Source organism: Musca domestica, unplaced genomic scaffold (genome assembly GCF_030504385.1).
Source record: "Musca domestica strain aabys unplaced genomic scaffold, Musca_domestica.polishedcontigs.V.1.1 14, whole genome shotgun sequence".
Lineage (NCBI taxonomy): Eukaryota > Metazoa > Arthropoda > Insecta > Diptera > Muscidae > Musca > Musca domestica.
The window spans coordinates 1-25,478 of NW_026712192.1; the positions used below are offsets into that span (position 1 = coordinate 1).

General features: G+C 38.4%; 1 protein-coding gene across 1 annotated transcript; it reads right to left on the bottom strand.

Annotated features, from left to right (window-relative positions):
- Nucleotides 1-7,016: 7,016 nt before the first annotated feature.
- LOC101894181 (alpha-1-macroglobulin-like) lies at nt 7,017-24,255 on the bottom strand. The gene is made up of 9 exons (XM_059119043.1): nt 24,132-24,255; nt 23,482-23,890; nt 19,584-20,404; nt 19,263-19,524; nt 13,902-14,169; nt 13,759-13,846; nt 12,605-13,691; nt 11,318-11,845; nt 7,017-7,600 (listed from the first exon to the last, which is right to left on the bottom strand). Exons 1-9 carry the CDS (start codon nt 24,194-24,196, stop codon nt 7,043-7,045), a joined length of 4,086 nt encoding a protein of 1,361 aa, XP_058975026.1. The 5' UTR covers nt 24,197-24,255; the 3' UTR covers nt 7,017-7,042.
- Nucleotides 24,256-25,478: the final 1,223 nt, after the last annotated feature.

Here is a 25,478-nt window from a genome sequence, read left to right on the forward strand (position 1 = left end):
CTCACCATTCGCATCCAGGAAGGCACTGTAATTTCGGTTTCCATGTTCCATTATCAAAGGCGTCGTGGCATTGTCCGCTATGGGCAAGTCATTCCAATACCTAACCTTGGTCCTAAACTGATATGGTATACCCTTTGCAAACTTGATGGTGTAGTGCAGAATATATATCTGATAAGGATATTTACGAGTACATATATGTATCGTCTCATTTCTTGTTCGACCTGTGTGTTTCTCTTTCAGCTCCACGTGCATATTAATGTGATACTCCGTCTGAAGTAGTTCGGTATGGTTTAGAGGCAGTTCAACATTGAGAAGATCTTTGATTTGATATTCTTTCTCTTCGACGACAACATCGGTAGTGTCTAATAGTAACCTAATTTTCACCTGACCTTCAACATATTTGCCAAACGTGTACTGGCCATAGATCAAGGCCCGTACTACCATCGGATCGCCAAGAATAATATTTGATGGTGTTTCGATGTAAAGACTAAATTTGGATAGGAGGTATTTCTGAACTTTAATCTTTTTCGTTGCGGCAAAATCGTAACGACCACTTATATATACCCGTATTTGCCACAAACCCATTACCGGATATTCGGATAGTTGGAATTTATTTTTGTAGACACCCTTGACGAGGCTTATATCCTTGAATTGTTTAACACGATTCGCATTGCCATCCTGAAGAGGAGAGGAAATTTAATGGAGAGCCATAAAATATTTGAGCACTTTAATAGCTCAAATTCCAAAGCAGCTGGGGCTTCATGGGCAACAAAGGCAGAATTCCAAGCTGCTTATGTATCCTCACCTTAAAGGTGGGAATACATAAAGGGTGGAAATACATGGCTTAGGGTGGAAATATATAAGGCGCTTATTTGGCTGGCTTAAGTCATCGGCTGGTTTCTTCGTAGATAAACAAAAGAGTTTTAGGTTAGCTTAGTTCGATTTTGGCCCTAGGCTCCTTTGTTCATTTCCGAAGAAGCCAGTCGATGACTTAAGCCAGCCAAATAAGCGCCTTATGGATTCCCTCCTTTAGGTCATCGGCTGGCTTCTTCGGAAATAAACAAAGATGAGTTGGTCCAAAATCGAACTAAGTCAACCTAAAACTTCTGTGTTCTTCTACGAAGAAGCCAGCCGATGACTTAAGCCTGGCAAATAAGCGCTTTATGTATTCCCACCCTAAGACAATCTTCTTTTTCTTTGAGGACTATCAAATATTGAAAATAATTCTCAACTTACCATTATTTCAATACGTATTGGTTCGGATATGTTTAATGGTCGCGTATGCTCATTCATCAGGACAACTCGAAATTGCACCTCATCACCCGGTTTGTATATGGCCTTATCGGTTTGGATATAGATTTTGGGCCCCGCATCTACAAATGCTGTCAACATAGTTTCATTGCGAAAACGTAGGCCATTCACCCCTTCGACAATAAGTCTGTGATGACCTTCGGTTAGTTTCGGTGGTAGAAATGTTACAGCTCTGCATTCGAATGGTTGCAAAAACATGACCTTAAGCATTTCATACGTAGGTCCCTCGAGCATGATGTTAATTTTTGTCGCTTCCGGTGCATGATGTAGGGTCACAAATACGGTATAATTGCGATTCGATTTGATGTAGCCTGGGGCAAGTACCGAATAGTAACTGTTTATGACGGGGAGGATTAATAAAAAAAAAATTGGAAAAAATTAAATTTTGAACCTTACCCATGGCTGGCCACAAGTGTTACACTGCCGACAAACAGGGCGATATTTAGAAGAAAGTATTGCATTTTTAAGATATTTCCGAGTCTCACTATCCGCTTCCCGAATACAGATGTCCAACTAATTTGCAATCTCAATACTTGCGGATTTTGTAAATATTTATTAGAAAAATGTATGTTTGTAATCAATCAATCGTTGTCGACAGAGAGATAATTTTTTGCAATACAGGTTAGAAGGTCTCCATAGCAAAAACACACTTACTGAATGTTCCCTAATAGTTTTAGGCTTGGGAGAGGAATCGAGATTGCATTATCTGTATGGATTTCCCATGAATTGCAAATATTGCAATTTTTTTTTTTTTGTTTATTTCAATAATTACTATTTTGCGAAAAGTTCAAAAACCTCATGGCAATGAAAACTTCCAATCGTTACATATTAACCAAGGCCAACTTAATCAAGTCGCATAAGAGGCGAAGGAACTGAAAGAGGGTTTCCCAGCTGATAATTTCAAAATATACGTATAAATCTTTGAGAAACTAAAAACAATTAAAAACCAGTAAAGAAAGTCTTAAAGTCGGGCGGGCCGACTTTATGATACCCTACACCACTTTGCTAATTTAGTAGAGCTCCGCATAACAATTAAAAATTCATACACGCTATTGTTATAATTTAAAGTTCAAAGGACTGAATATGCCGAAGCATTTATATCTTTTAAATTCGGACTTGTATTGCCCATTTGGTGGACAATTAACTTGAAATCGGACAAAGATATATATGGGAGCTAAATCCAAAACGGAACCGATCTTGATAAAATTTGGCAAAGATATTTCAGAGCTGTATTTAATATATTTCCCTGAAAATCGTCGTTACGGAGTGCATATTACAGCTGTGGGTAACAAATATAACAAATCGGATGAAGAGTATATAGGGGAGATATAGCTATATCTGAACCGATCTTAATTCGGTCGTAAGTGCCAAATTCCATCCCATTTGGACAAATATTAGAAGTTTGGTGCACAATGAAAGGTAAATCGGACGAAGTTATATATGGGAGCTATATCCAAATCTGAACCGATCTCGATAAAATTTAGTAAAGGTATTTCTGAGCTGTATTTGATATATTTCCCCAAATATTGTTGTTACAGAGTGCATATTACGGCTGCGGAGGACAATAATAACAAATCGGATGAACAATACATATGGGAGCTATAGCTACATCTGAACCGATTTCGATAAAATTTGGCATACTTATTTTCAGGCCTAATTTGCTTGTATGTGCAAAATTAGATACTATTCGGGCTGATATTGCACGTTTGGTGCAAACAAATGATCTGTGCAAAATTTCATCTGGATAGGGCGATAAATGCGATCTGCACTTTGTTTACAAAAATACATGGACAGACGGACGGACATGCATAAATCGACTCAGATTGTGATTCTATGCAGATCATCAAAAGGAACTATGAGTCTATCTCGTTTCCTTTTGCCTGTTACAAACAAATGCACAAAGACATAATACCCTGACCAGCTTGTGGTGTAGGGTATAAAGAAGTTAAGTTCGGCCGGACCGAACTTTTAATACCCTCCACCATTTCGAAGGAAATTTAAAAATTTCAAAAAAAAATCCGAAAACTACCACTTAAATAAAAACCATCAAATGGGGACTATACGAAGACGTGGACCTGTATACGAAATTTTTATACCCTCCACCATAGTATGGAGGGTATATTAAGTTTGTCATTCCATTTGTAACACCTCGAAATATACATTTTAGACCCCACAAAGTATATATATCCTTGATCAGCATAAAATTCTATGTCGATTTAACGATGTCCGTCTCTCTGTCCGTCTGTGGAAATCACTCTTCCTTCCGAACGAAATGAAGTAGGTTGATAAAATTTTACTTAAATGTGTATTATGTCTGCAGGACTTTTGGTATTGAAAATGGGCCATGTAGGTCCACGTTTTGGTATAGCCCCCATATAAGGGTACCTCCCGATATTCGGTATTTTGATGATTTTAGCGGCATTATTAACCGGAATTGTTTAAAATTTGATATTTGAAGTTCGTAAGGGATACTACAGCCTAGGACAGAAAATTGTCTGTGAAGGTCCACGTCTTCGTACAGCCCCCATATAACGGTACCCTCCGATATTCGGTATTTTGATGATTTTAGCGACATTATTCACCGGAATTGTTTTAAATTTGGTACTTGAAGTTCAAAATGGATACTACAGCCTAAGACAGAAAATTGTCTGTGCAGGTCCACGTCTTCGTATAGCCCCCATATAACGGTACCTCCCCATATTCTGTATTTTGATGATTTTAGCGTCATTATTCACCGGAATTGTTTCAAATTTGGCATTTGAAGTTCGTAACGGCTACTACAGCCTATGACAGAAAATTGTCTATGCAGGTCCAGGTCTTCGTATAGCCCCCATATAGGGGAACCTCCCGATATTCGGTATTTTAATGATTTTAGCGACATTATCCACAGGAATTGTTTCAAATTTGGCATTTGAAGTTCGTAACGGATACTACAGCCTAAGACAGAAAATTGTCTGCTTAGGTCCACGTCTTCATATAGCCCCCATATAACGGTACCCTCCGATATTTGGTATTTTGATGATTTTAGCGACATTATCCACAGGAATTGTTTCAAATTACGTACTTAGAACTCGTAATGGAACTACAGCCTATGACAGAAAATTTTCTGTGCAGGTCTACGTCTTCGTATAGACCCCATATAACGGTACCTCCCGATATTCGGTATTTTGATGATTTTAGCGACATTATTCACCGGATTTTTTCAAATTTGGTATTTGAAGTTCGTAAGGGATACTACAGCCTAAGACAGAAAATTGTCTGTGCAGGTCCACGTCTTCGTATAGCCCCCATATAACGATACCTCCCGATATTCGGTATTTTGATGATTTTAGCGACATTATTCACCGGATTTTTTCAAATTTGGTATTTGAAGTTCGTAAGGGATACTACAGCCTAAGACAGAAAATTGTCTGTGCAGGTCCACGTCTTCGTATAGCCCCCATATAACGATACCTCCCGATATTCGGTATTTTGATGATTTTAGCGACATTATTAACCGGAATTGTTTCAAATTAAACTACAGTCTATGACTACAGTCTATGACAGAAAATTGCCTATGCTGGTCCAGGTCTTCGTATAGGCCCCACATACCAGTACCTCCCTATATTCCGTATTTTGACGAGTTTGGGTACATACCCACCGAAATTGTTTGAGACGCGTATTTCAAGTTCGTAATGGATGCTACAGCCCATGGCAGAAAATTGTCTATGCTGGTTCAGGTCTTCGCACAGCTCCGATATAACGCTACCTCCCTATTTACGATATTTTGATGATTTTAGCTACATTATTCACGGTTTATTTCAAGTTTCGAATTTGAATATGGTAATGACTTGTGTCCATGTCGTATAGACACCAATATAATGGCAATATTCCGAATTTTTAAAATTTTAACAGAATTTTTAAAGGATTTTTTTTCCAAATTTGTTCCAAATGGTGGAGGGCATTTAAAGTTCGGCCCGGCCGAATTTACTGGTTTTTAACTTGTTTCGTGACACCTTTGCTTTCCAAAATACTCCAGACGCAATCATAGTTATTTTTGAGGATTTTCATAGAATTACTTTCTGAGTCGATTTATGAATGCCAGTCCGATTGTCGGTCCGTCTATCTATGTATTCTTGTAAACAAAATGCAGGTGGCATTTATTATCCGATTGAGATGAAATTTTCCAAACAATATTTGTTTGAGCCCAAGGACGAACCCTATTGAAATTGGTGATTATCGGCTCAAATTTAGATATAGCTCCCATATATATCTTCAAACGATTTACCGGTTAATAGTGCACTAAATGGCCAATATCAGTCCAAATGATCTGAATTTTGGTACATCCTACCAAATTCAGTCTAAAAGCAAGTACATCATACATTTTGTGAAAATCGGTACAGATATAGCTGTAGCTCCCATATGTAGGGATGAGATAAGAAAAACTGCAACCAAATTCAGACTGCTGTCATTTCTAAGCCACGCGTCCGACAGCTGTTAAAATTATTCCAGTGACAGCTCATTATTCGTGTGACAGCTAGTTATTCGTGATGCAATTCTGGGGTGATGGTGCGATTTCTTTATATTTGGCTGGAAAACCACAAGTGGCTATCCTTAGAGCACTCCAGCTTTTAAATGTGAATAAATCTTTTGTGTCTCGTGCCATCGCTCGTTACCGTGATACGATTTCGATTTTATGTTTTCGAACTGAATAGACATACATTTCTGTGTCGTAGCCCGAAAAGTAAAGAAGCGTCTTGATCGAAACCCGCGTCGCAGTGGCCGAAAAATGGCTCGTGAGCTGAACATATCACAGTATTCCATTCGGCAAATATTGAAAAATGAGCTCGGGATAAAGCCATTGAAATTCCAAAAAAGTGCAAGACCTTACACTGCAACAGCAACAGAAAAAAAAATAGACTCAAAAGAGGTAAAGAGTTGCTTCGCTTGACCGAAAGTGGTGATCTGCCGAATTTGGGTTTCTCCGATGAGAAAACATTCGTTGTCCAACCATTTGTAAACAAACAAAATTATCGTGTTTACTTGGCAAAGAAGTCACGATCTTCGGTTGACCGCCAGACCAAACACTCAAAAGCCGGCCATGGTGATGGTGTGGGCCGCCATAACAGTCGATGGTCGCTCTTTGCTCGTATTAAACCATGGCATCAGAATAAATGCCGAATATTAACATTTTGGCCGCAGACCTTGGACATTCCAGCAGAACTCATCAAAATCGCACTCAGTACGCACCACCCAAGAATGGTTACAAAATGAAGTTCCTCGCTTCATTTTCAGCGTCCAATGGCCACCAAAATCTCGGGATACCAATCCGTTGGACTATTGTGTCCGAAATATTTTGGAAAGCAAGGTTGGCTCTAAAAAATACCAAAGTTTCGATCACCTTAAGCAAGCGCTTCGCCGGGAATGGACCAAAATACAGCAGAGCAACATTCGGGCAGCGTGTGACGGTTTCATTGGCCGTTTGAAGGTCATAATTCATGCCAAAGGTGATCAATTCGAACAAACCTAAACTTATTCTAAAATTTGATGCTATTTCCGACATTTTTTGCTTTTATTCCATAAAATTAAAAAAAAAATGTAAAAATTATGGCGTTTGATTTTTTTGCAGTTTTTTATCTCACCCTGTATACCCTCTCTAGCCATGTGGCTGAGGATATGAAAAAATTGCTACATATTGTGGCTATTTATTTTGTTTTTATTGTTTTTTTATTATCTCACACTAAATATTAGCTTAAAAATCAAATTTCTTTTTGTCAACGGCATTTTGTGAATTCCCATCTCCAGAGCTCTGATTCTCAGACACCACCCTTGGCAGCTCATAAAATACCGTGTCATGGCGACTAATATCATAATAATCGTATATAATTATTGCAACCGGTTTCAAATGGATCACATCGTGCAGCTTGTAGGCCATGATATTCAAACAATTCCTATTGGCGGCTATCAATTGTGCCGAATACATAATGACACTGGTGGCCGAATTCTTCATTTCGATTCTCTGGACGATGTCATTCTCCAACAAATCATCGATATCTTTCTCATCGGCACTAATTCCCGATGGTAGATTCACCTCCATCACCACCATATTAATAGCATCCGAATTGGGTTCGATGTAACTGAAACAAATTTCCAATGTCAATTCGGCGGGATTTGGTAATTTCACTCGGGGTTCAAGACGAAAATATTCAAAGCTATCAATGCCATTGATATAGTATTGGTAGTTGAATTGCAGAAAGACACTGCCAGAGCCGGCAAGGCGAATTTCCACAGCTCGTGTGGTTTTTGGTAGCTGAAAAGGAAGGAGGAAAATAGGGATTTAAATTAAATATTTGTCAACTAATGGGTGGCTGTTATTTATCTCATTCCTTTTGATCGGCTCACAATATCAACAATTTGTAAAAACAAGAAAAAAAGCTGTAAGTTCGACCGGGTCGAACTTGGAATACCCTCCACCATTTGGAATGAATTTGTCAATTTTCAAGAAAAAAAAAATAAAATCCGTTAAAAATCCTGTTAAAATCTTAAAAATACGGAATGTAGCCGTCTATACGACGACGTGGACCTGCATAGGGAACTTTTCTCATCAGCCATTAGAATATTCAAATAAGAAACTTGAAAAAAAAATCGGTGAATAATGTAGCTAAAATCATCAAAATACCGAATATCGGGAGGTACCGTAATATGGGGGCTATACGAAGACGTGGACCTACATGCCTCATTTTCTGACTCAGGATGTAGTATCCATTACGAACTTTAAATACCAAATTTGAAACAATTCCGGCAAATAATGTCGCTAAAATCATCAAAATACTGAACATCGGGAGGTACCCTTATATGAGGGCTATACGAAGACGTGGACCTGCACAGACAATTTTCTGTCCTAGGCTGAAGTATTCATTACGAACTTCAAATACCAAATTTGAATCAATTCCGGTGAATAATGTCGCAAAAATCATCAAAATACCGAATATCGGGAGGTACCCTTATATGAGGGCTATACGAAGACGTGGACCTGCACAGACAATTTTCTGCCTTAAGCTGTAGTATCCATTACGAACTTCAAACACCAAATTTAAAAAAAATTCCGGTGAATAGTGCCGCTAAAATCATCAAAATGCCGAATATCGGGAGGTACCGTTCTATGGGGGATATACGAAGACGTGGATCTGTACATACAATTTTCTGTCACAGTTTGTAGTATCTATTACGAACTTCAAATACCATATTTGAAAAAATTCCTGTGGATAGTGTCGCTAAAATCATCAAAATACCGAATATCGGGAGGTACCCTTATATGGGGACTATACGAAGACGTGAACCTGCACAGACAATTTTCTGTCATTGGCTGTAGTACCCATTACGAACTTAAAATATCAAATTTGAAACATTTCTGGTGAATAATGTCGCTTAAATTACCAAAATACCGAATATCGGGAGGTACCCTTATATGGGGGCTATAGGACGACGTGGACCTGCACAGACAATTTTCTGTCATAGGCTGGAGTATCCATTACGAACTTCAAACACCAAATTTAAAAAAAAATTTCGGTGAATAGTGCCGCTAAAATCATCAAAATGCCGAATATCGGGAGGTACCGTTATATGAGGGCTATGCGAAGACGTGGACCTGCACAGACAATTTTCTGTCTTAGGCTTTACTATCCATTACGAGCTTCAAATACCGAATTTGAAACAATTCCGGTGAATAATGTCGCTAAAATCATCAAAATACCGAATATCGGGAGGTACCGTAATATAGGGGCTATACGAAGACGAGGACCTACACATACAAATTTCTGTCTTAGGCTTTAGTATCCATCACAAACTTCAAATACCAAATTTTAAACATTTCCGATGAATAGTGTCGCTAAAATCATCAAAATACCGAATATCGAGAGTTACCCTTATATGAGGGCTATACGAAGACGTGACCTGCACAATTTTCTGTCCCAGGCTATAGTATCCATCACGAACTTCAAATACAAAATTTGAAACAATTTCGGTGAACAGTGTCGCTAAAATCATAAAAATACCGAATTTAGGGAGGTACCGTTATATGGAGGCTATACGAAGTCGTGGACCTGCACAGACAATTTTTTGCCATAGACTGTAGTATCCATCACGAACTTCAAATACCAAATTTAAAACAATTCCGGTGAATAATGTCGCTAAAATCATCGAAATACTGAATGTCGGGAGGTACCCTTATATGAGGGCTATACCAAAACGTGGACCTACATGGTATATTTTCATTACCAATAGTCCTGCAGACATAATATACATTTGAGTAAAATTTTATCAACTTCCTTCATTTTGTTCGGAAGCTAGAGTGATTTCCACTGACGGACGGACATCGCTAAATCGACATAGGCTTTTATGTTGGTCAAGAATGTGGGGCCTAAAATGTATATTTCGAGGTGTTACAAACGGAACGACAAACTTAATATACCCTCCATACTATGGTGGAGGATGTAGCAAGGAAAATAATATCAGTCGATTTTTGCTGGCAGATGTATACTCCCAACCTTGAGTTATGATTATTCTAACTGTTGAAGCGTTTTGGGGGAGGTTCCGAAGCAGTCGGCTAATATCGTCCAATTCGATAAATTACATATTCATATCAGATTTCTAAGGGAAATATTTAGACATAGTAAGTTGTATAGAATTGCCGACTTGTTTCGCAAGTTATGACAGATAGTATAGGTATTGAAAATGGAGCCCCTTTGTGGTTGAGGTACCAGAACGGGATGGCAGATATCCATCATCTTTACAACAAATTTTGCGTTAGCAAAAATGTTTGGATGTGTGAAATTTGAAGGGATTTGGGTGATTATCCCGCTTTCTCTGAGCGTTTTGTTTTTCAAAATTGTGAACCCTTTGTGGGGGAAATAGCAGAAGGAGTGCGCCGATATATTCCACATCTTGTGCTAGAAAAAATAATGGCATGTGTGAAATTTGATGACAACCGGGTGCTTATTTCGGATTTTATGATCGTTTTTATTTATTCAAAATTTTGACTCCTTGTGGGGGAGGTACCACAAGAAATGGTCCGATATCTACCATCTCTATAACATATCTTGTATTGATAGAAATATTGATATTTGCCAAGTCTGAATGGAAGTCTGATTATAATTTCACGTTTTAGAAGCTTCGTGAATATTCAAAATTTAGACCCTTTGTGGGGGAGGTACCAGAAGAAGTGTACTAATATATCCCATCTTCACAGAAGATCTTGTGTTAGTAGAAATAATGGGATGTGTGAGATATGAAGAGAAACGGATGCCTATTTCGGATTTAATAATCGTTTCGGTTATTCGAAACATTGACCCTTTTTTGGGGAGGTACCAGAAGAAATGACCCGAACGCTACCATCTTTATAACAAATCTTGTTCCTACAGAAATATTGAGATGTACCAAATCTGAATTGGATGTTAATTTCGTGTTTTATGAGCTGCATGGATATTCGAAAATGTTGACCCTTTTGTGGGGGAGTGTACCGATGTATTTCATCTTGACACCATACCTTGGGTTAATAAAAAATATTGTGGTGTGTGTAATTTGAAGACAACCGGACTCTTACTTTACTTTATTAGAGTTATAATTATTCAAAATTTTGACCATTTTGGGGGGAGTTACTTGAGGGAGTTGATCGATGTTGTCCATTTTTGCACCTGGCGAGGCACTGATAGAAATATTAGGACTTGCAAAGTTAGAGCAAAATCGTATCATCCATTCTCTTTCTGTGCAGTAAAATATTTATTTTGAAAATTTCGACCTTTTGTGGGAAAGGTACATGAGGGAGTGGACCGATACTGTCCATCTCTGAACTCGATCTAAGTTCGGATACTCCCCTCTATAGCCATACGGCTGAGGGTATAAAAACTCAAGGGGATTCTTTTGATTTTTTTTTTCTTTTTTTTTTTGGAACTCTTGGGACGTCTACATCACAAATACAACGTTTGGCATTCTGACATTTAATACATGTAATATAATATCCGCAACTTACCTCTTCGGTTTGTAAAATTTTCATATTACTTTGGTCCACAGAGATTTCTCCGACTCTCACCGTCCGCTTTTCATCATCCACCGCTGTATAGTTAACCACGACATTAATTTGACCAGATGATTTTTTATATTTTACAGGATATTGGATAAGGGCTTGCAGTCCCACCACGGTGTCGTGACTGGACTTAAATCCTCCCTTCTTGTTACGCTGTCGTGTCAACCATTTGTAAGCTTTTTCCGCAGCTTCCTTATTATAGCCCATCTTAAGCATGGCCACTAATACATAACCGGTTATTTCAACATCTTTTGCCATATTTCGATCATTTTGGCTCCACCAAACTGATTCGTTATCTGACTTCTTATACTGCATTATTCTATCCAAAACCTTTTTCGAGCTGGCATTCTCTTCGGCCATTTGTAGGGTTACCGCTATAATTGAGAGGGCATACAAATCGTTGATCTCATCCATGCGGTTGTGTAAGAAACGCAAGCCTCTGCCAATGGTTTTGGTATAGTTTTGGGCGTATTTCTGAAATGAAAATATACAGAATGTGCATCAATATCGGAGGGTACCTTTATCTGGAGGCTATACGAAGATGTGGACCTGGACAGACAATTTTCTGTCATAGGCTGTAGTATTCATTACGAACTTGAAATAACAAATTTGAAACAATTTCGGTTAATAATGTCGCTAAAATCAACTAAGTACCGAATATCGGGGGGTACCATTATATGGGAGCTATACGAAGAGGTGGACCTGTCATAGGCTGTACTTCAAACACCAAATTTGAAATAATTCCGGTGAATAATAGCGCTAAAATCATAAAAATACCGGATCTCCACTTGAAGGATCGTATCAAGATCGGGGAAGCGATAAGAGTTTACGGTATATGGTTCTTCAATAAAAAGTCCCGATCCTGCTCCGCACCTAGCACCGAGTACCATATAACAACAGTTTCCGATAGGCATTTGTGTTAGGAATCCGTTTCACATGAGGCAGCTACAATTGTTTCAGGTATCCGGTCCGATACAAGATTTTTTAATTCCAACTTAGTCATCCTAAAATCTTCTCTTCTTTTACGAAAAAGCCAGCCGATGACTTATGTCAAAAAAAAAACCTCTTTCATATTCTCATCTATACCTTGTCAAACAATTCTTCTGTAAAACTCATATGTGCTCTGCTCCAGAGCATGCATAATGGAAAAATCGGATATCGTAGTAACACCCTTACATTCTTGCAGGTTCTGCAACAGGGTAATAGGCAGCTCATTAATAAAACTCGACTCACCTCATCCTCCAGAAATGTCATCAGCACAAAAGCCGTAAATCCAAAACGATTCTGCTGTGCGGGATAAAGTAAATAACCGGTATAGGGAAAACTACCATCGTCACGCTGGGCCGTTGCCAAATAATGCAGACCCGTTTCAATGATATGCTTTTCAATGGCCATGGCATATTTTAAGGTTTTTATAAAGAAACGTACGGTATACGCCGTCAGCCAGGTACTGGCTTCGAAATCTTTACGCTGGCCAAAGACACTGTAGCCACCATTGTTGTGGCGATATGTCAATTGTTGTTGATAGCCAACTTCAATGTTGCGCTTGACTTTGGCCACCAGCTTTGCTTCGCGGTGATATTGACCCGTTGACCGCAGATATTGTAAGGCGAGGACATTCGGGGCAAAATTTGCCATATTCTGCTCACCACAACCGGTGGGAAGGTAGAGTAAATAATTTAGATTGAGTAAAACGGGGACCATGTCATCGCCCACCACTGTGAGGGTAATGAACTCCGATTGCGGAACCATATTGGCTGGCAGGGATAGGGGATATGATAACTCTATAGGTTCACTGGGTATCACACTGATGTATTGGGGATTATTGAATTCCTGTCTTATACCCTCTGGTTGGACACGAAGCGTATCGATTATGGCATCTGACGCCATAGAATTTGTGGCTGTGATCCTAAGTTTAATGTCACCAACCAGCCGTGGACTTATGTAGAATGTAACCGTATCAACACTATTCGCTGGCATGGTTATATTTTTGGTTCGTCCTTTTTCCGAAGACCCCGTTTCCGTGTTGAGTATTGTCGATTCCATAAAATAGAATTCATTATTCGAATTGAGGAGGGTAATTTCGGTATCCAAGCTGCGGTTTTGGTAATTGTGTATGAGGATGGGTATGGCAACAATTTCGCCACGTTTCACAGAATACGGTAGGTTGAGGCTAATGAAGAACGGTTGTATGGTGGTTACATCTGTGGGACCATCTACTATACCAAAACCGGTTTTCTCGTTCATTGTAAATGCCGTTACACGCCATGTGGTAACTGTGTCCGGTATATTCAGGGTGAGTTGGGTGGTATCATTTGTTCTGCAAAAATAATCAATAGTTTTAAATATCAATTTTATGTCCTGAAGGATTCTCCTTTTTTACTTACATTTCATAATTTTCAAAAATCCAGGTTTCGGGGAAATTTTTACGAAATGTAAGCTCTCCCAGCGGATCTGGTAATTTTCTATTATCGACTACAAAAAATGTGGAAATCATATAAGAATGTAGAAAAGGGCTTGTCTGACTCACCTTGTAAGGGCACAAATTCATAATGGGCATTTGTTAGTGTAAGTACGCCCGACATAAGACCCGGATATACCAAAGCCAAAAACGGCAGACGACTGGTGTCCTCCTGCAATGCCTCAAGCATTTTTTCTTTCTTGAAATCATATGAAGGATCTAAGAGATAAACACCCAAATCCACAGCTAAGATACCAACTAGAGATTTTGGCTGGGCCCTCACTTCTAGGTTTACCTCTGCACCTGGTTTAACTTGTTTGGGCGCCATAATCGAAACCTAAGGAGAATGAGAGGAATTTAGTGTTAATTGTTAAATCTGAGTGGGGAATCTGTAGGGAAGCCAAATGGAAATGGTCCACGAACATAAAAGCCGGCAAACGGTAAGTAGATAGGGCAGATTTCGAATACAAGAAGGTTAGTGACAGTGGTGGAATGAGCCTTAAGATGAGAATACATATAATGTCTTTACTGGCTTAAGTCATCTACTGGCTTCTTCGTAAAAGAACAAAGGAGCGAATGATTAAAAAGTATAAACTATGGAATGAAATTGAAATAAGTCAACCTATAGCTCCTTTAGGATCAACACAAAACTCCTTTATTCCTCTACGAAGAAGCCAGCCGATGACATAAGCCAGTCAAAAAAAAAAAAACATTTTACATATTTTCACCTCCAAGCCATTAAAAAAGCCTTCTACAGGGTCAGATGAAGAAAACTGCAATCAACTTCAGACTGCTGTCATTTCTAAGCCACTCGTCCGACAGCTGTTAAAATTTTTGCAGTGACAGCTCATTATATTGTTTACAAGCGTACAAAGGCAATTTGGTGAGAATTTTCCAGAAAAAAAGTTATTCGTGATGGAATTCAAGCGTGATAGTGTGATTTCTTTATATTTGGCTGGAAAACCGCAAGTGGCTATCGTTAGGGCACTCCAGCATTTAAATATTTTGTGTCTCGTACCATCGCTCGTTACCGTGATACTGGTAGCTTAGTCCGACGTCAAGGAAGTGGACGATAGAAAACAGCAACGTTAGCAGAAATGGTTCGAAAAGTAAAGAGGCGACTTGATCGAAACCCGCGTCGCAGTGGCCGAAAAATGGCTCGTGAGCTGAACATATCGCAATATTCCATTCGGCAAATATTGAAAAATGAGCTCGGGGTAAAGCCACTGAAATTCCAAAAAGTGCAAGATCTTACACCACAACAAAAAGAAAATAAACTCAAACCAGTAAAGAAAGCCCTAAAGTCGGGCGGGGCCGACTTTATGATACCCTACTCCACTTTGCCAATTTAGTAGAGCAAAGAGGAGAATTTAATCAATCACGCTATGATTATAATTATTATTTAAAGTTCAAATGACTAAATTTGCCGAAGCATTTGTATCTTTTAACTTCGAACTTGTATTGCCCATTTGGTGCAAAAATAATTTGAAATCGGATAAAGATATATATGGGAGCTATATCCCAATCTGAACCGATCTCGATAAAATTTGGCAAAGATATTTCTGAGCTGTATTTGATATATTTCCCTGAATATCGTTGTTACGGAGTGCATATTACGGCTGTGGGTAACAAATACAAACAAATCGGATGAACAATATATATGGGAGCTATAGCTATATCTGAACCGATCTTCACCAAATTTGGCATACTAGCTTCTAGACTCAATTCGGTCGTATGTGCCAAATTCCATCCCATTTGGGCAAATATTAGACGTTTGGTGCACAATAAAAGGTAAATCGGACGAAGTTATATATGGGAGCTATATCTAAATTTTTACCGATTATCTCCAATTTCAATAGGGTTCGTTCTTGGGCCAAAAAATGTTGTTTGGAAAATTTCATCTCAATCGGATAATAAATGCGACCTACATTTTGTTCACAAGAATACATGGACAGACGGACTGACATGCATAAATCAACTCAGAAAGTGATTCTATGAAGATCCTCAAAAGTAACTATGGGTCTATCTCGCGGTGTATTAAAGCCTTGAGCACGCAAACATTTTGGCCGCAGAACTTGGACATTTCAACAGGATCTCAGCACCATCGCACTCAGCACGCGCCACCCAAGAATGGTTACAAAATGAGGTTCCACGCTTCATTTCCAGCCCACAATGGCCACCAAAATCTCTGGATACCAATCCGTTGGACTATTGCGTCTAGAGTATTTTGAAAAGCAAGGTTAGCACTAAAAAATACCAAAGTGTCGATCAGCTCAAGCAAGCGTTTCGCCGGGAATGAACCAAAATACCGCAGAGCAAAATTCGGGTAGCGTGTCCGTTTGAAGACCCTCCACCATACATAGTATGGAGGGTATATTAAGTTCGTCATTCCGTTTGTAACACCTCGAAATACACATTTTAGACTCCACAAAATATACGTATATATTCTTGATCAGCATAAAATTCTATGTCGATTTAGCTATGTCCGTCCGTCTGTCCGTCTATCCTTCTGTGGAAATCACTCTTGCTTCCGAACGAATTGAAGTAGATTGATAAAATTTCACTCAAATGTATGTTATGTCTGCAGGACTTTTGGTATTGAAAATGGGCCATGTAGGTCCACGTTTTGGTATAGCCCCCATATAACGGTACCGATGTTCGGTATTTTGATGATTTTAGGGACATTATTTACGGGAATTGTTTCAAATTAGGTATTTTAAGTTCGTAATGGACACTACAGCCTATGACAGAAAATTGTCTGTGCAGGTCCACGTCTTCGTATAGCCCCATACAACGGCTCCTCTTTATATTCGGTATTTTTAGGATTTTAGCGACATTATTCACCGAAATTGTTTCAAACTTGGTATTTGAAGTTCATAATGGATACTAAAGCCTAAAACAGAAAATTGTCTGTGCAGGTCCACGTCTTCGTAGAGCCCCCATATAACGGTACCTGCCGATTTTCGGTAGTTTGATGATCTTAGCATCATTATTCACCGGAATTGTTTCAAATTTGGTATTTGAAGTTCGTAATGGATAGTACAGCCTAAGACAGAAAATTGTCTGTGCAGGTCCACGTCTTCGTATAGCCCCCATACAATGGTACCTCCCGATATTCGGTATTTTGATGATTTAAGCTACATTGTTTCGCATTTGAATATTGTAATGGCATATGACAAATATTACCTATGCAGGTCCATATCGTCGTATAGACCCTTATATGACAGCAACATTCGGTATTTTTAAGATTTTAACAGAATTTTTAACTTTTTTTTTTTTTTTTTTTTTGAAAATTTCCAAATTTGTTATAAATGGTGGAGGGTATTCAAAATTCGGCCCGGCCGATATTACAGCTTTTTTACTTGTTTTCATCTCATCCTGAATGTAAACAAGTAAAATAGTTTTAGTCAGTTTTGCCGACAGATGTATACTCTCAGCCTTGAGATATGAACGTGACAGATTTTGACTATATCGACTACTTCTTGTACTTTATATGAGATATGTGCACATTTTCGGAAAATGGAAATATGCGTCAGGTAACAGATATAGCGGACCGAAGTATTACATTTTCATACTTCATCTAATACAGATAAAATAAATTGGTACGTGCAAAATTTGAAGGAAATCGAACATTCGTATCCAATTTTATGCGAATTCGTAAATTCCGACAAATTACATATTCATATCAGAATACTGGTTAAGAGAAATATTTAGATATAGCAAGTTTTAAAGAATCGTTGACTTGTTTCGCAAGTTATGACAGTTATAAGTTGGCAGATGTATATCATCTTCACAACTGATCTTGTGCTAGAAATAATGTCTGTATGTGGGAAATTTGAGGAGATGTATGGATGCATTTGTATGCTTTTTTGGAATTCCTTGAGGTTTTTTTTTTTAAATCTTGAACCCTATGTGGGGAGGTACCAGAAAAAAAGGTCCGATCTCTACCATCTTTATAACAGATCTTGTGTTGGTGAAAATATTAAGAAGCTCCAAGTCTGAATAGAATCGGATGATAATTTTGCGTTTTACGAGCTTCATGGATACTTAAAATGTTGACCCTTTGTGGGGAGGTACCAGAAGGAGTGGACCGATGAATTCCATCTTGGCACCGGACCTTGGGTTACTAAAATTATTGGGATATGTGAAATTTGAAGACAATCGGTCCCTTACATCATACAAGTCTGATTCTTAATTTTGCGTTTTATGAGCTTCATGGATACTCAAATTTTTGGTTCTTTTTTTGGGGAGGTACCAGAAGGAGTGGTCCGATATCTACCATCTTTATAAAAGATCTTGCGTTTATGAAAATATTGAGATGTGCCAAGTCTGAATGGAATCGGATGTTATTTTAGTGTTTTAAGAGCTTGATGGATGTTCAAAATTTCGACCTTTGTGGGGGAGGTACTTGATGGAGTGGACCGATATTGTCCATTTTTGAACCTGACCTAGAACTGACGTAAATATCAGGATTTGCAAAATTGGAACAAAGTCCGATTATCGATTCTCTTTCTGTGCAGAAAATATATATATATATTTTTTGAAAATCTCAATCATTTGTGTGGGAGGTAGCAGAAGGAGTGGACCGATATATTCCATCTTAACATCAGACCTTGGGTTAACATAAATATTGGCATGTGTGAAATTTGAAGACAATCGGACTCTTATATCACATTTTATAAGAGTTGTAATTATTCAAAATTTTGACCATTTGTGGGGGAGGTACCAGATGGAGTGGACCGATATTGTCCATTTTCACATTTGACCTAGCACTGACGCAAATATTAAGATTTGCAAAGTTGGAAAAAAATCGTATTATCGTTTCTCTTTCTGTGCAAAAAATATTTTTTTTTTTTTTTTGGAAATATCGATCTTTTGTGGGGAGGTACCAGAAGGAGTGGACCGATATTGCCCATATCCAAACTCGATCTAAGTTTGACAAAAATATTACGTTGTACCAAATTTGGACCAAATCGGATACTCCCTTCGAGAGTTATCGTGCACACCAGCCAGCCAGACAGACTGATGGACGGTCGGACTGACATCGCTAGATCGACTCCAAATGTTCTGAAATGGATTTGGTCCAAAGAGACCTAGGGTCTAAAACCGCTATTTCGAGTCACGTTTTGACCTAATCAAATGATATATACCTTCTGTAGCCATATGGCTGAGGGTATGATTAAGAAGGTAAAGTCAAATAAGACTATCCATCTCTGTATTTTCTGTAATTTAACCTGTCAAATTTCACAGAATAAAAAATTGGTAACCCGTCTCTGATTTCTGTGTATACAATGGGTTCATAAATATAAATTTTGGCAATGAGACGTTATCAAATGGATAATTTTGAAAAAAAAAATTAGGAAAATAAATTTGAAAAACAAAATTTGCCCCTGTATCGGAGATGTCAAAAAAAAAGTATTTAAATCTTACCTTATTTTCAAATTCCAATGGAAATTTAATTCGAATTTCACTATAGCGTAAATTTCCTCCATCGATGTAGTGGACATAGACGAAGGCATTGGGCACCATTGCTATGGACGGTATAATCTCCAGAATATGGGTCCTGGAGTTTGTGGGTAGCTTAATGTGTTCGGTATGAATAAAATTGGCATGGCCCACAATGGTGTAGACCAAATAAGGCATTCCTTTTAAAGATGTCACTTGAATTCTCACTGGGCTGCCAAATTGGGGCCTTGCGTAAAAAAAGGAAATAGAAAGATATGCATGATAATATCAGTAGAAGTTACTTACTTTTCCGTCAATAGCTCTAATGTCAACGGCAGATCGGTTACATTACCCGTATAGGGTTCATAGGCAAAAATATTTCCCCACAGATAGGTAACATTGCCATACCAAAAAGTATGATCCGAACTTGGTTCATGTTCAAATTGAAATGTTGCCTCACCATTTGCATCCAGGGGCACACTATAATTTCTGCTTCCATGTTCCATAATTAAAGGTATATCATCCATCAAGGGCAAATCGTTCCAATCCCTAACCTTGGCTGTCAACTGATATGGTTTACCCTTGGCAAACTTGATAGTCTCGGGCAAAACAGATATCTGGTAGGGATATTCATGAATATGGATATATATTTTTTCACTACTTATTTGTTGGGTGAATTTTTCTCTCAGCTCCACCTCCATATTGATACCATATGCTTCTCGCAGCAATTCGCTATTGTTCAGTTGAATTCCAAGATTGAGTAGATCTTTGATTTGCATTACTCTTTCTTCGAGGACAATTTTCTCAGGGTCCTGCACTAAACGCAATTTCACCTGACCCTCAACATATTTTTCAAAAGTATATTGACCATAGATCAAAGCCTGTACTGTCATCTGATCGCCAAGTACAATATTCCGATCCGTTTCGACGTAAACACTAAATTTCGGTAAGAGATATCGTTGAACTTTTATCGATTTCGAGGAGACCAAATCATAACGACCACTTATATGGACACGAATGTGCCATACGCCCATCACAGGATATTCGGATAGTTGAAATTGATTTTTATAGACACCCTTAACGAAGCTGATATCTTTGAATTGTTTAACACGGTTATTGATGCCATCCTGGAAAAGGGGGAAGAAAATTAAAAAAAAAGTAAAATAATATCAGTCGGTTTTGCCGACAGATGTATACCCTCAGCCAATGTTCGATTTTTATACCCTCCACCTTGGAAAGGAGAGTATATTAACTTTGTCATTCCGTTTGTAACACCTCGAAATATACATTTTAGACCCCACAAAGTACATTTATTCTTGATCAGCATAAAATTCTATGTCGATTTATCAATGTCCGCCCGTCCGTCTGTAGAAATCACTCTAGCTTCCGAACGAAATGAAGTAGGTTGAGAAAACTTTACTCAAATGTGTATTATGTCTGCAGGACTTTTGGTATTGAAAATAGGCCATGTAGGTCCACGTCTTCGTATAGCCCCCATATAACGCTACCTCCCGATATGCGGTATTTTGATGATTTCAGCGACATTATTTACCGGAACTATTTCAAATTTTGTATTTAAAGTTCGTAATAGATATTACAGCCTAAGACAGAAAATTGTCTGTGCAGGTCCACGTTTTATAACCCCCATGGTACCTCCCTATATTCGGTATTTTGATGATTTTAGCTACATTATAAAAATATTTTTTTTCAAGTTTCGCATTTGAATATTGTAATAGCCTGTGACAAAAGTTGCCTATGCAGGTCCACGTCGTCGTTTGGACCCTAATATACGGCTACATTCGATATTTTTTAAGATTTTAACAGAATTTTTAACAGATTTTATTTTTTTTGAAAATTTTTAAATTTTTACCAAATGGTGGAGGGTATTCAAGGTTCGGCCCGGCCGAACTTACAGCATTTTTACTTGTTTTTTTCTAACCTTGAATCTTAAGTGGGGGCGGGGGTACCCGATGAAATGGTCCGATCTCTACCATTTTTACACCAGATCTTGCCTTGAAGGAAATATTAGCATGTACCAAATCTGAATGAAATAGGACGTTATTTTCGTTCTAAGAGCTCAAAATTATGACCCTTTGTGGGGAAGGTACTTGAAGGTGTAACCCGATATATCACATCTTCACACCAGATCTTTTGTTAAAAAATATTGTAATGAGCATAGTTTGAAGAAAACCGGATCCTTATTCGGATTTTATGATCGTTTTGGTTATTCAAATTTTTTACCCTTTGTGGGGTAGGTACCAGCAGGAATGGTTCGATCTCTACCATCTTTATAACAGATTTTGTGTTGATGGAAATATTGGCATGTAGCAAATCTGAATGGAATCGAATGTTAATTTCCCGTTTTATGAGCTCAGTGGGTATTGAACATTTTGACCCTTTGTGGGGTAGGTACCAGCAGGACAGGTTCGATCTCTACCATCTTTATAACAGATCTAGTGTTGATAGAAATATTGAGATGCACCAAGTATGGAATGGAATCGGATGTTAATTTCCCGTTTATGTGCTACATGGATATTCAAAATTTTGACCCTTTCTGGGGGAGGTACCAGTAGGAGTGGACCGATGTATCGCATCTTAACAGCATATCTTGTATTAGTAGAAGTAATGGGATGTGTGAAATATGAACCGGACCCGATGTTTATTTCGGATTTTATAAACGTTTTGGTTATTCCAAACTTTGACCCTTTTGTGAGGGAGGTACCAGAAGGAATGGTTCGATCTCTACCATCTTTATGACAGATCTAGTATTGATAGAAATGTTGAGATGTGCCAAGTCTGAACGGAATCGAATTTTAATTTCGCGTTTTATGAGCTCCGTTGATATTCAAAATGTTGACCCTTTGTGGGGGAGTTACCCAAAGAAGTGGACCGATATATTCCATCTTCACAGCCGATCTTGTGTTTACAAAAATATTGGGATGTGTGAAGTATGAAGACAATCGGACTCTAACATCACATTTTATATGAGTAATAATTATTCAAAATTTTGACCCTTTGTGGGGGAGGTACTTGATGGGGTTGACCAATATTGCCGATTTTCGCACCTGACTTAAGGCTGATTCAAATATTAGGATTTGCAAAGTTGGAACAAAATCAGAGTATCCTTTCTCTTTCTGTGCAGTAAGATATATTTTTTTAAAATTTCGACCTTTTGGGGGGTGAGGTGGTACCAGAAGGAGTGGACCGAGATTTTTCAGCTTTACACCAGAGCTTTGGTTAATAAAAATATTGTGATGTGTGTAATTTGAAGACAATCGGACTCTTATACCATATTTTATAAGAGTTTTGGTTTTGTGGGGGAGGTACTTGATGGGGTTGACCAATATTGTCGATTTTCGCACCTGACTTAAGGCTGATGCAAATATGAGAATTTGCAAAGTTTTAACAAATTCGGACTATCCGTTCTCTTTCTGTTCCGTAAAATATATTTTTTGAAAATTTCGACCTTTTGATGGGTTGGGCTTTGGTTAATAAAAATATTGTGATGTGTGTAATTTGAAGACAATCGGACTTTTTTAAATTTTGACCCTTTGTGGGGGAGGTACTTGATGGAGTGGACCGATATTGTCCATTTTCGCGCCTGATGCAAATATTAGGATTTGCAAAGTTGGAGAAAAATCAGAGTATCCTTTCCCTGTTCCGTGCAGTAAATTATTTTCCTCGAAAATGTTTGTGGGGGAGGTACCAGAAGGAGTGGACCGATATTGCTCATCTCCGAACTCTATATAAGTTTGACAATAATATTGCGATGTTCCAAGTTCGGATCAAATCGGATACTTCCTTCGAGAGTTATCATACGCACCAGCCAACCAAACACACGGATGGAAGGACGGAAATCGCTAGATCGACTGCAAATGTCCTGAAACGGATTTGGCCCAAAGAGACCTAGGGTCTAAAACCGTTATTTCGACTGGGCACATTTTGGCCGTATCTGTAGCCATATAGCTGAGGGTATAAAAAGAAATTTGATTTAAAAAAGGGATTTGTAATTGGTTCCAGAATTTTTCCCCGGCCTACATAAAACTAATATCATGAAACGAGATGTTTATACGTAAAGGAGAGGAGATTCCGCCGAAATGCGCTTATCATATCATCTCTAAGTCTAAAACTGAATGATTTCATGGAATTCGACATTGATCATAGGTAGACCACAACTTATAGATTTCTAAACTTGTCCACTTACAGTGATTTCAACACGAATTGGCTCTGGTATTTTCAATGGCCTGGTATGTTCATCCATCAGGACCACACGAAATTGCACCAAATCACCCGGTTTATATACGGCTTTATCAGTTTGTATATTAACGGTTGGGCCAGCATCGACAATTTCGATTAGCTCACTTTCATTGTAAAATCGTAGACCACTTACGCCCTGTACAATTAGCTTATGTTCACCATCGGTTAATTTTGGTGGTAAAATGGTTATGGCCTTACTTTCAAACGGATTCAAGAACACTTCTTCATGAATCTCAAACGTGGGTCCTTCAATGGTCACGTTGACTTTTACCGGTTCCGGGGATTGATGTATGGTCACAAGTACGGTATAGTTGCGGTTCGATTGAATGTGTCCGGGGGCAAGTACCGAATAGTAGCTGGGGAGAGTGGAAGAAGGTAATGCGAGGAGGTTAAACAAATTCAGGAAAGTTAAATAAAAAACTACTTTTAAGGGGTCTTGAATTGCAACAAAATTTATTTAAGGAAATCGGAACCACAGGTTTTCAGGGGTCTTGAATTGCAACGAAATTTATTTAGGGAAATCGGAACCAACAGGTTTTCAGAGGTCTTGAATTGCAACGAAATTTATTGAAGAAAAGCGGAAAATCCACACTTTACCCCTGACTTGCAACAAATATTACACTGCCGAGCAGAAGAGCTATATTTAACAGGAAATATCGCATTTTGATTTAAATAATTTTTCGAGGCTTACTACCGATGTCCGCCGATGCAGATGCACAACTAATAGATTAGATCTTCTTTCCGTTATATTTTATTAGAGTAAGACAATTGAAATAATCAATAAATTGTTTTGAAATATCGACTAAGGGCGAGTGAGCGAACCTTCGTAACCCAGAACATTGTTGTCGATGATTAGAAGGTCTCTTTTAGCTGTAGTTGTTATTTGCAACACACGTTTTGAGTAGCTCCTCAATAGTTTTTGCCATGAGAGAGGATCCGTGGATGATATAAATATACGCGTAATTCCCATCGACTTTCCATTTCCCATCTGCCAACGTTGTGTTGTTATCGCGATGGAATTCCCAAGGTTGATAATATATATATTTATTAATGAAAAAAGGTAGTTCAATAACCTCGTTCAAATCGGAGCCTCGACCCACATATGACCTAAAAAATGTTGTCTTCAAATAGGGTTAATAGGTCATTTCGAGACGAGCTGAATAAGGAGTCCAAGACGAACGAAGCGGCATCGCTTTTCGGTTATAAAAGAACCAGCATAGGAAAAGGCTATTTCAGCAGATGCTGATGTAGCCGAAAACCCAATTTCGTTGTCGTAGTCGTAGGTGTTGTCTTAACTAATTGGTGTTATGTAAAATTTTCGACTACGTCTTTTTATACCGTCAGCCATATGGCTAGAGAGGGTGTATATCATTTGATACGGTCAAAACGTGCCTAGTCGAAATAAAGGTTATAGACCCTAGGTCTCTTTGGACCAAATCCGTTTCAGGACAATTGGAGTCGATCTAGCTATGCCTGTCTGGCTGGCTGGATGGTGCGCACGATAACTCTGAAAGGGAGTATCCGATTTAGTTCAAACTTGGTACATTGTAATATTTTTGTCAAACTTAGATCGAGTTCGGAGATGGGCAATATCGGTCCACTCCTTCTGGTACCTCCCCCACAAAATTTCCAAAAAAAAATATTTTTTGCACAGAAAGAGAAACGATAATCCGATTTTGCTCCAACTGTGCAAATCTTAATATTTTCGTGAGTGCTAGGTCAAGTGTGAAAATGGACAATATCGGTCCACTCCATCAAGTACCTGCCCCAAAAATGGTCAAAATTTTGAATAATTACAACTCTTATAAAATGTGATAAAAGAGTCCGACTTTCTTCAAATTTCACACATGTCAATATTTATGTTAACCCAAGGTTTGATGTTAAGATAGAATATATCGGCCCATTCCTTCTGGTACCTCCCCCACAAATGGTCGAAATTTAAAA

What these genes read in the sequence shown, in the direction of transcription:
- LOC101894181 (XM_059119043.1), bottom strand. Translation starts at nt 24,196, where the DNA reads ATGCGATATTTCCTGTTAAATATAGCTCTTCTGCTCGGCAGTGTAATA. An exon ending in TTAGAGCTATTGACGGAAAA is followed by an intron (nt 19,525 to 19,583) that starts GTAAGTAACTTC and finishes TTTTTACGCAAG; the next exon opens with GCCCCAATTTGGCAGCCCAG. An exon ending in TGACATTTCTGGAGGATGAG is followed by an intron (nt 11,846 to 12,604) that starts GTGAGTCGAGTT and finishes TTTTCATTTCAG; the next exon opens with AAATACGCCCAAAACTATAC.